The following is a 12,441-nucleotide window of genomic DNA, read 5'->3' as shown; positions in this document are numbered from 1 at the left end:
TCGGGGCCATTATATTAGGATCAGTCCGGATGGCTTCTGCTAATGGTTCGATTATCAGTGTAAACAACAATGGTGAGAGAGGACATCCTTGACGGCAGCCCCTACCCACACTGAAGCCATCCGATCTTAACCCATTAGTAATAACAGCTGCTTTGGGGTCATTATACAATGTTGAAACCCATTTGGTAAACACCTGTCCAACGCCAAACCTTTCCAATGTGTAAAATAAATATGACCATTCAACCCTATCAAATGCCTTTTCCGCATCCAATGAAATTATTACTCCTGGTATCTTTCCCTGATGACAGGCTTGGATCATATTCAAGACCCTTCTGATATTATTGGATGATCTGCGGCCCTTAATAAATCCCGTCTGGTCCTCCTTTATAATATATGGCAGTACCCTTTCTAGTCTTAGTGCTAACATTTTTGAGAGAATTTTAAAGTCTACATTTAGTAAGGATATTGGTCTGTAAGATGCACAATCTTCTGGGTCTTTTCCTTTTTTGAGGATAAGAGAAATATTTGCTTCTTTCAGCGTGGGCGGGAGACAGACCTGACTATGCGCAAAATTATACATATCCATAAGTGGGTCAACCAATATTCCTGTAAATTCTTTATAGAATTCAGCTTGAAAACCATCCGGGCCCGGTGCTTTTCCGCTCTGAAGTTGCCTAATTGCCTCAAGTATTTCTTGGACTGTTAAAGGGGTATTTAGGGCCGACACCTGTTCCGGAGTCAGGCCCGGGAAGGTCAAATTTTTAAAAAATGACTGCATCCTCCTAATCCTATCTTCACAATCCTGCGATCTATATAGTTCAGAATAAAATTCTTTAAAGGTCGCATTGATCTTTTTATGATCATGAGTCAGGGTACCTGTACTTTCCTTGATGGTCGGAATAGTTTGAGGGGCTTTCTTTTTCTTTGCAAGAAATGCTAAGTATCTACCCGGTTTGTCGCCATATTCATATAATCTTTGTTTCGCAAATAATATTTCCCTTTTAGCCGTTTGAGTAAGCGCGGTGTTTAAAGCTGTCCTAAGAGCTGTAATCCTCTGCAATTTTGTGATAGAAGGTCTATCAGCGTATGCTGTTTCGGCTGTTTTTAGGCGAGCTTCGAGCAGACGCTGTTGCTCTCCCTTCATTTTCCTCTGGGTCGCTGAATAGGAGATGATCAAACCTCGTGCATAAGCTTTGATGGTCTCCCACATCATTGACGGATTGCTAGCCGTACCAGTATTAATTTCTAAAAAAGTTTTAAGTTCTTGGGAGAAGTACTTTAAAAATTTGCTATCTTTTATCAGGAAGAGGTCCATACGCCAATGCCGAGCAGATGTCCCATTGTTCTTTACCTTAGTTTCCATGTATACAGCGGCATGGTCAGAGATTGCTATAGTACCTATTTTACAGGTTGCTATAGAGTTTAGAAAAATCGATGGGGCAAAAAACATATCAATTCTTGTGTGACATTTATGTGGATTAGAGTAGAAAGAAAAATCTCTACCCTGTGGATGGAGACATCTCCATACATCTACCAATCCTAATTCTTTATTCAGGTCCGCCAGTTGTCTAGATCTGGGAGATACTCCAGCGGCACTCTTGGGAATCCTGTCTATTTCCGGATCCATAATACAATTAAAGTCTCCCCCTATAATTGTATGACGGGCACCAAAGGCCATCAGTTTTGAAAAAGCTTCCGTTATGAATTTAAAGGGGTGTGCCGGGGGGCAGTATACATTTAAGATCCCATATTCCTCTCCATTTATGAGGGCTTTAATCAAAATATATCGTCCAGATTCGTCTTTTATCTGATTTAGAATTTTCAAAGGGAAGTTCTTCCGGATAAGGATAACGACTCCCCTGCTTTTTGAATTAAAAGAGGAAAAAAAGGCCTGATCAAATCCGCCCTGTCATAATTTTAAGTGTTCTTTATCCGACAGGTGTGTCTCCTGTAGGAGAGCTATATCAACTCTCTCCTTCTTAAGATTTGATAATATTTTCTTCCTTTTAACTGGCGAATTACTCTCCCTGACATTCCAGGTGCACCACTTAACCGACTGTTCAGCCATAATCATCTGGACAGATCCGAGACCCCTCGGGAGGGGAAACCCTATCTAGAACATCCCGAGCATGGAGCATACAAGATTTACAAAAGTAAAGATTCTCTGATACACTCAAAACAATATAACAAAAAACTCTTTCTAAGTATAAAAAATATAAAACATTCCGAATTGGAGATTTTCTCCCTTGTTCCCAGGGAGCGTCACTTCCTCTCCCACAGTCCATCTTACCCTCTTCCAACCAGTGCCCCACCCTTGACCCAGGTGTTCCTCAATAAAATGAGGAGAATTCAAATATAATATAAAGCTAGAGTTAACAGTGAACACCCCACCCCCACCCACACCCACATCTAAATATATTTGGGAATATTAATACCATATATAACTATAAGATTACAATCTCAACACGTAATACTTAAATATAATACCACAAAATAACAGGGGAAAGAAAAACAACCCCGCTCCTAAAAACAGAAGTAAAATAGAATAAGGTAACCACCTCCCCCCATCAACATTAACCAAACGCCCCAACATATATATATATATATATATACATACACACATAGGGGGAAAGATAAGAAAAGATGAAGGGATATAAACCAAAATAATGGGAAAGGCAGACCAGCGTCCACAATCTCTTACAGCTTATTTAAGAGAGTCCAAGAATTCCTTAGCCTTCTCTGGTGATCCGAAGTTATATATGGATCCTTCGTGGCTAAGGCGTAGCGTCGCTGAATATCGTAAGGAGTACTGGATATTTAAGTCCCTTAAACGCTTCTTCGCCTCATCGAATGCCTTCCTCTTTCGGACCAAAGCTGGGGAGAAGTCCTGGAACAGCATGATCCTGGATCCTTTGTGGGTCATAGCTTGGGGATCTTTTCCCAGATTTCTTGAGGCTTCCAGGAGCATCTGCCTCTCCCTATAGCTCTGCAGCTGGAACAGGACCGGGCGTGGGCGCTGGGTTGAACCGGGTCCACGTACTGCGACCCGGTAGGCCCATTCCACCCTTACCTGGCCTGATCCAGTATGCAGATTTAAAAGTTGTGGCAGCCAATGCTCTAAGAATGCTGTCAGCTGACCTCCCTCTTCCTGCTCGGGCAGGCCCAACAACCGAATATTTTTTCTACGACATCGATTTTCGAGGTCATCAATGTGGTTTTCTAGGTTCTGGACTCGATTCTCGAGAAAACGGATGTGGTCGGCTGTTGATTTTATCCCAGTCTCTGAGGCTGCGGCCTTCGACTCCACCTCTCTGACTCGGCACTCCAATTCCTGAATGTCTCTGCCCTGCTTCTGCAGCTCGGCTGATAGTGCTTCTCTGCTCTGCCGAGACTCATCGATAAAAGCATCAATCTTCGCCTCCCATCTGGCAAACATCTCCTCAAAGCTCATCTTCATTGGTAAATCTCCTGAAGTAGCTGAAGACACCTTTGCTGCAGCTGAAGAGGGAGAGGGTGGGGGAGGGGTCCCTGCTTTCTTAGAGCCGCCTGTTCCCTTCCCTTTACTCATTTTCCAGCTAGTATTAGACTATTTAAATGTACTAATAGGTAACTATTTAAGGTTAACAACTATTATAAATGGTTTAGTGAGTGTGGTGGGGGTGGATAGCCCACTTTTCCCAAGTTTTGGGTAGAGCACTGTGGACTCAGTCTTGCTGGGTCGCCGCCATCTTGGATCCCGGCCTTTCTCCAATTTAATACTTCAACTTTTAGATCTGGTCTATCCTTTTCCTTCACTATTTTAAATCTAATATAATTATGGTAGCTGACCACAAAGTGCTCCCTTACTGACACCTCAGTCGCCTGCCCTGCCTTATTTTCCAAGGATAGGTCAAGTTTTGTACCTTCTCTAGTAGGTACATCCACATACTGAATCAGAAGATTTTCTTGTACACACTTAAAGTTAAAATCTCCTTCCATAACCACCCTATTATTCTTACAGATAGCTGAGATCTCCTTACAAGTTTGTTATTCAATTTCCCTCTGACTATTAGGGGGTCCATAATACAATCCCAATAAGGTGATCATCCCTTTCTTATTTCTCAGTTCCACCCAAATAACTTCCCTGGATGTATTTCCAGGAATATCCTCCCTCAGCACAGCTGTAATGCTATCCCTTATCAAAAATCCCACTCCCTCTCCTCTCTTGCCTCCCTTTCTATCCTTCCTGTAGCATTTGTATCCTGGAACACTAAGCTGCCAGTCTTGCCCATCCCTGAGCCATGTTTCCTTAATTGCTATGATATCCCAGTCCCATGTTCCTAACCATGCCCTGACTTCATCTGCCTTCCCTGTTAGGTCCCTTGCATTGAAATAAATGCAGTTTAATTTATTAGTCCTACCTTGTCCCTGCCTGCCCTGACTATTGGACTCATTTCTGTTCTCAACTGTACCAGTCTCAGATTGATCTCTTTCCTCACTATCTCCCTGGGTCCCACCCCCACCACCTCACACCCCCCTCCCCCCCACCCCCCCACCTTACTAGTTTAAGTCCTCCCAAGCAGATCTAGCAAATCTCCCTGCCAGTATATTAGTCCCCTTCCAAGTTAGGTGCAAACCGTCTTTCTTGTACCGGTCACTTCTACCCCAAAAGAGATTCCAATGATCCAAAAATATGAATCCTTCTCCCATACCCAGCTCCTCAGCCGTGCATTCATCTGCTCTATCCTCCTATTCCTGCCCTGACTACCTCGTAGCACTGGGAGTAATCCAGATATTACTACCCTTGAGGACCTCCTTTTTTAAATTCCTGCCTAACTCTCTATAATCTCCCTTCAGAATTTCAACCTTTCCTCTTCCTATGTCATTGGTTCCAATATAGACAATGACCTCTTGCTGGCCCCTCTCCCTGTGAGAACATTCTGCACCCTCTCTGAGACATCCTTGATCCTGGCACCAGGGAAACAACACACCATGCTGCTTTTTCTCTGCTGGCCACAGAAACGTCTGTCTGTACCTTGGACTAGAGAATCCCCTAACACAATTGATCTCTTGGAAGCGGACGTACCCCTCGTTGCATTAGAGCCTTTCTCAATACCAGAAACTTGGCTGTTGGTGTTATGTTCCCCTGAGATTCCATCACCTCCTACATTTTCCAAAACAGCATACCTGTTTGAAATGTGTATATCACAGAAGGCTCCTGCACTAGCTGCCTACCTCTCTTACCTTTCCTGGAATTAACCCATCTTTGTGACTGTATCTGAGACTTTCCCTCCTTCCTATAACTGCCATCCTTCACATACTGTTGCTGTTGCAAATTCCTCATTGCTTCTGTGTCTCCAACCGATCCATTCGATCTGATAAGATTCGCAACCAACAGCATTTATGGCGGATATAATCCGCAGGAACCCTTAAACTCCCACACCTGACAAGAAGCGCATATCACTCTACTAAGGGCCATTTTTGCTCCTTCACAATCTACATACCCAGAAAATAACACCGTCTTATTCCTCTACAAAACACTGCCATGTGGAAGTCGTTATAAAAAGACTATCATGTTTATCTTTTTAATTGTATTTCTTATTTTCCTAACTCATAGTATGTCTATCTGTGATGTCGCGTAACGTTTTTTCTTTATTTTCTTTTTTTTTGTACCTAAGATGGCGCTATGTGTTGCTGACATTGTGAACTTTTCACTGTACTCCTGTTCATCTGTCACTTGAGTATACGTGATATGTACCTAATGTATACCTATACTGCCTGCACCTACAATCAGAGAATCAGTTGGTGAAGGAGCAGCCCTCCTTTGGATCTCAACCTTCCAATCAAAGGCAGTGGGACTGTTATTGTATTTTTCTCATATATCTCCAAATACACTTCTCCCAACCTATTAAAGCGCAGACTCTAAAACCCTTGGTGAGGTGTAAATTGCTGAAGTGCTTTATTTTGTGAAGACGTCCCACTCAATCTCACTTCTCAATCATTTGGGGAAAAATAATAACTTCTGGTCTCATCCCTTCTCTGGGATAGGTGCTTTTGCATTACCTTTTTAAGTTCTGAATTCTATTAAACTGAGAGATTGCGAACAGGAGTAGGTGTATTCAACCTTGTTCTGCCATTCATTTAGATCATGCCTCTTTTCTATCTTTAAGCCTTACCTCTCATCTTAGTTTTGAAAATTTCAATTGATCTCAGCAGCGCTAGGTTCTCACCCCACTTTGTTTCTCTCCCCACTCCGCGAATGGCCCAGTTGTAATATTAAGGCTATGCTCCTTGGTTCAAAATTCTCCGCCAGCGGAATCCATGTCTGTCCTTGTACGCCATCAGTTCTTTTAATTACGTTGAAACCATCAAATATGTCAGTCCTTAATCTTCTATACTGTAGGGAGTACAAGTCTCACCTATATGACCTACCCTCATGATTTAACCCCTTCAGTCCTTGTATGTGTGATTCTGAGGAGCAGTGGGTTGAGTCCTTGCTTATGAGCCTGGCATTCTAGGTTCAAGTCAGCACGGTCGATCAGTGATTAGCACTGCTCCTTCATAGTACCAGGACTCGGGTTCAATTCCAGCCTCGGATGACTGTCTGTGTGGAGTTTGCACATTCTCTTTGTGTCTGCATGGGTTTCCTCCGGGTGCTCCAGTTTCATCCCACAGTCCAATGATGTGCAGGTTAGGTGGATTGGCCATGCTTACTTGCTCCAGGGATGTCCAAGCATGGGTAGCCATGGGAAGTACAGGGATAGGGCAGGGGGTTGAGTCTGGGTGGGATTCACTTCAGAATCAATGTGGACTCATTGTGTTTCTTTGAATGAGTTATCCAATTTGTCCCATTCCACTGTTCTTTCCCGGTAACACAGCAAATACTTCTCTTTTAAATATTTATCCAATTTGAAAGTTCTGCAGCTGCCTCCTCCACCCATACAACCAGTGCATTTCAGGTCAAAGTTCGCCATGTCACTCACTCTTCCTCCCTGTTTTCAGTGTTTATAATCTCAATTATGTTGAGTCCAGCATCCTCCAGTTAGTGATTATTCTGGCAAATAATCTATTTAAGTAAATATTCATTTTCAAGTCATCCTTTCACTAAAGTAAATATACCAGGTGTTAAAGCTGGGACTCCTCATTATGCCATTTCTGTCATCCACCACATTTGGAGAGATCCCAAACTAAGATTGGTCTTGTGTAAAATGGTGCTTTTGTTTTATGCCGACTTAATATTAAAGTTTGACTGCCACGGAATGGTCTTGATCATGAACATTTAGGGAGTTGTGTGTCAGTGGTTTTCCTTTCTCAAATTACTTTTTCTGTTATGTACCATTCTAAAGTAAGCTTCTGTGCGAGTGTGTTTTATCCTTGCAAATAAAGACCATCTATCTCTGGAGTCTTTGTAAACTGCACTGTGGTAATACTATGTGAAACCCAATGTTATCACACTGGTCTCTGATAACATAGATGTTAGGAAATGCAATTGGCAGCCCACTACTGTTATTTTTAAAATAAATTAACAAGCTGTGAAGCTAAAGAAATACATTTGAATTTTACATTTCCAGTGCCATTATTTTATTGCGATAAAATGTGTTGGAGAGAGTCACACCAGTCACAAGGTTGTGTATCTGTGGTGTATATAAAGGCTTAATGCAGCATTTGTGGCTGCATTCTGCTGAGAGCTCTGATACTGATAGTGGGAGAGTTTCACCACTGGTTAACTTTGACTCTGAACCAGCATGAGGTTCTCAAGAATGGGGCATTCAGATAGTGCTTCTGGATCAGTGGTGCTGGAAGAGCACAGCAGTTCAGGCAGCATCCAAAGTGCAGCGAAATTGACGTTTCGGGCAAAAGCCCTTCATCAGGAATAAAGGCAGTGAGCCTGAAGTCCCATGACTTGTCCGGACTTGTCCGACCTGCCTAGCTCCTTTTCCACCTATCCACTCCACCCTCTCCTCCCTGACCTATCACCTCCATCTCCTCCCCCACTCACCCTTTGTACTCTATGCTACTCTCCCCACCCCCACCCTCCTCTAGCTTATCTCTCCACGCTTCAGGCTCGCTGCCTTTATTCCTGATGAAAGGCTTTTGCCCGAAACGTCAATTTCGCTGCTCCTTGGATGCTGCCTGAACTGCTGTGCTCTTCCAGCACCACTGATCCAGAATCTGGTTTCCAGCATCTGCAGTCATTGTTTTTACCTCTATTCAGATAGTGCTGCGATCAAGTTTGTATACTCCAGCATTGCACCTCCTTAGATCACTGTCCGCTCCTCCGTGGGTAGTGTGCATTCAGTCAGGAGGATTTGGGAGGGTAGCTGGTCAGCCACAAGTATGTCCTGTGGTCCAGTACTGGTGTGCAACCTGTTGCTGCCTACAAGCCTGCAGAGAATGGGCAACAGGATTGGTAGGCCAAGGTAGCTGCAGAAGGTGCCACAGAAAGTCAGCAAGTCCAGCAGCCAGCATGGAGAGAGAAACAGTTAACGGTTGGAGGCCGAGATGATTCTCCTTCCACACTCCAAGGGGTTTGGAAATGGTGATTTTTATACTGCTGACAGGAACAAAAGTAAATGGGACAGACTGTGAGGGAGCCACAAATGTTCTTAATAGTGTTTAAGGAGCGGTCGAGATGTAAGATGCATGTGAATGAAGGTGTCAGCATGACTTCCTTTCTCTTCAACCAAGGATTTCACCTTCCTCCTCCCCTCCCCCACCACCACTGCCACCACCCATAGCTGAGAGGACCCTCAACCCAGGCTGACCCATCTCTTGTACTTCTGCCGTCACACTTCCCCTTCCTCCCTGAGCAATGATAAGGTTTCCCTCTTCCTCCCCATCTACACCATAAGTCACATTTAAAGCATCATCCTCAGCCATTCACAGCACCTCCAGTACGATACTGCTATCAAATACATTTTCCCCTCCCCTCCACTGTCAGCATTCCACAGGAACTGTTCCTTCTGGGACACCCTGGTCCACACTTCCATCACACCTAACACTTCCACACTCCTCCATGACACCTTCCGATGCAATCGCAGAAGGTGTAACTCACCTCCTCCCTTTGCTTTGTCCAAGGCCCCACACTTTTCTGCAAATGAAGCAACATTTTATTTATACTGTTTTCAATCTAGTCTACTGCATTCACTGCTCACTATTTGGTGTCCTTTACACTGGGTAACCCACTTTATAGAACACCTCTGATCTGTCTGTAGGAATGACTCTGGCTTTCCAGTTGCTCAGCATTTCAATAGACACTCTCGCTCTCATGCCTTTTCTGTCTTGAGCCTACTGCCATGTTCCAACGAAACACAACACAAGCTCCAAGATCAGCACCTCACTTTACAGCCTCTAGCATTCAATATTGAATTCCAGAACTTCAGAGCATGACCTCTGTGCCCCAATTTTCTCTCACCAAACCCCACCCCCACCCCAAAGCTGTGTTGTTGACTTTGCTCTCGAGACAGCATACCCATTTTTCTCCTTTTCATACCTACATTTATTCCCATTTCACATCTCTCTCTCTCTTTTCTCACTCTTTTGCTCTTCCTTCAGAGTGGCCCGGTGGCTCAGTGGTTAGCACTGCTGCCTCATAGCACCAGGGAGCTGGGTTCAATTCCAGCCTCAGGTGACTGTGCCAACTCCACACAGATATTCTCCCTGTGTCTGTGGGGGTTTCCTCTGGGTGCTCCAGTTTCCTCTCACAGTCCAAAGACGTGTAGGTAACATGAATTGGCCATGCTAAATTGTCCACAGTATCCATGGAAGTGTAAATTAGGTGGATGGCCATGGGAATATAGGGTTACAAGGATAAATTAGATGGCTGATCTAGGGTGGGATGCTCTTCAGAGAGTTGGTGTGGACTTATCCAGTCAAATGATGCCTGTTTCCACACTATGGGGATTCTATTCTATGGATTTGTCTCTCTGTTTATCTCTCCTCTCTCCTTCAAAGCCTTTAATAACCACTTGGTCTTTTGCTCTGGGCAACCTCACAATCTGTTCTTCCAATCTTCCTCTCCCATTGTCAACCACACAAAATATACATAATTTTCCAGGCCCCTTTCCTTCTAAAGGAGAACCTTACTAGACTCAACACTAACTCTGCTTCTCTCACCAACAGACTTGAGGACCTGCAGGGTTCCTCCAATATGTTGTTTTTACATCAGGATTTACAGTATTTTACTTTTCTTTCAGGTAGGCAGATGCACTGGAGGGTGAAGATCACTTACCTGAATGGCAGTGCCTAGGAATACTGCATGTGACAAAGGGGGACAGTCATATCCCTTTGTAGCATGTGTTTGGACGACTGCCTCCAATTATGTTGATGACTGCTGGATGACATCTAAATAACTGGCCTTGATTTGTGGATTTTTTTCCCCCTTCACTGGGTCTTTGCAGGCATCCTATGGAGAGCTTGGTAGAATTTTGCAACCCATCACTGTATAAAGAGATGTCATATTCAGGTGTATCTACCATCACAGCTCCTGCTGACAATGGCAGTAAATAGACTTTACCAATAGAAAAGAATTGCCAAGCTTAAAGAGCAACTAAGATTGTATTGAAGGATATAGCAGGTTTAAGGGGTTACATCATCTGTTTCCATTGATTTATGTTCTGATGTAAATTTGTTCAATGAATCTGTCTAAACATCAATGAAAATTGGATTATATTAATCTGCTGATTATTTTTCTCCCTCAATGCTTCATGCACTAGTAATTAACAAATACCACTCGTATTTTAATCTCTTCAGAAGTTACATGAAGCCTTTCTGGTTGGGTCATGAGGTAGGATCCTTGGAAGTGTTAAGAATCTGGAACACTAACGTCAAAGTTGGCAGGGATTTGGACAGCAATAGTTCATTTTGAAATTCTCTTTCAAATTTTGAAAATATTTGTCTGGCCCCATTCTGGACATAATACCATAAACTGAACCAGCCATACAAATGCTGTGACTACAAGAACAGGTCAGAATCGAGGAATCTGCAGCAAATAATTCATCTCCTGACTCCCCAAAGCCTGTCCATCATCTGCAAGTCACAAGTAAGGAGTGTGATGGAGTATTCCCCACTTGCCTGGATGACTGCAGCCCCAACAGCACTTAAGTAGCTCCACACCATCTAGGTCAAAGCAGCCCACTTCATATGCAACCCTTTCACCATCTTCAACATGCATTGCCATCATCATTGTGTAGTGACAATGTTGTGTACCATCCATAAGATGCACTACAGTAACTCACCAAGGCTGCTCTGATCACTTTCCAAACCCACCTAAACAGACAAGGGCAACAGATACACAGGAACCTGTGAATTCCCTCCACGCTACTCACCATCCTGAACTTTGAACTATGTCACTGTTCCTTCAGAGTCATAGGTTCAAAATCCTGGGACTCCCTCCAGCAAATGGACTGCAGTGATTCAAGAAGTCAACTCAGCATTCGAGATGGCCAATTGGCCTGGCCAACAACACCCACAATCCCCTAAACAAAATCTTTGGTACCGCATTGTAAAAATAATTGCCGGCCTTTACTTTTTGTCTTGCAGCTTCCATCCATCACTCTTCTCCTGGCAGTGTTTTCCGCAGGGATCGGAGGAACCTTTCAGTACGGATACAATGTTTCCATTATCAATGCTCCTACCATGGTGAGTCCCGGCTTTAATCTATTTTTGTCTTATCTGCCTAAGGATGTGAAATCTGACCTGATTGTGAAGCTGTTTCTACTCAGTCTGCCCTTGGCACCTGATCAGCATATTTGGAGGTGGGCATGAGCTGGCTGCAGTGTTCTGAACAATCCCCTCAATTTGACTGCAGTCTGCAGCTCACTCCTGGGTATCTGTTATTCTACACATAATTGTCCCGAATCCCTTTGGTAAAATTCCAATCTGTAACTGACTTCCATTTTTAAGGGACTCTGCACATTAGCAACTCCAATCCTTTGATTAGATTCCAATCTGGGGCCTGGCCAGCAGAGGGTTTAACACAAGTGGGATATGGCAACCCATGGACACTAATCTGAATTCCAATTTGAAATGCAAAACGGAGCAGTGAGTTAGTGATTCAGCAATGGCTCGGTGTTGTTGAAGGATCATTCACTCTCTGATTTCTCTCCGTCTGTTCCATCTGCTTTGAGAGTTACAGTTATGCCAAAGCTTATTGTGTAGAAGTAAATGCATCACAGATCCACAAAGTGCAGTTGGTTCACTGTCTTCTCATTGACTCGATTTGAGTGAAAAAGGTTCAAATTCCACTTTGAAAATTGAGAACAAAGCTGACAGTGCAGTGCTGAGGGAGTGCTGCTCTGTTGGAGGTATTGTTTTACACATGAGGAGTTAAGCCAATGCCTAACAGCCCTGATCATTGAATGATTCTTAAACAAAAGAAGATCCCAGGTTGTCTTCCCAATTTCCCCAGTTAGCTTTCCTTGCTTCTCCCATGGCAGCAGCTGGCTTTGGATGAGATGCTGG

At 43.7% G+C, this 12,441-nt stretch overlaps 1 protein-coding gene across 1 annotated transcript in view; it reads left to right on the top strand.

The window, feature by feature from the left end:
• The window catches only part of slc2a11b (solute carrier family 2 member 11b), a 54,938-nt gene that overhangs the window by 11,063 nt on the left and 31,434 nt on the right, over nucleotides 1-12,441 (top strand). The window contains exon 2 of the mRNA XM_060844165.1: nucleotides 11,521-11,619. Coding sequence (XP_060700148.1) covers nucleotides 11,521-11,619 — 99 coding nt within the window. The remainder of the gene's footprint in view (nucleotides 1-11,520; nucleotides 11,620-12,441) is intronic.

Source organism: Hemiscyllium ocellatum, chromosome 24 (genome assembly GCF_020745735.1).
Source record: "Hemiscyllium ocellatum isolate sHemOce1 chromosome 24, sHemOce1.pat.X.cur, whole genome shotgun sequence".
NCBI lineage: Eukaryota > Metazoa > Chordata > Chondrichthyes > Orectolobiformes > Hemiscylliidae > Hemiscyllium > Hemiscyllium ocellatum.
This window is presented reverse-complemented; position numbering and strand designations above follow the sequence as displayed.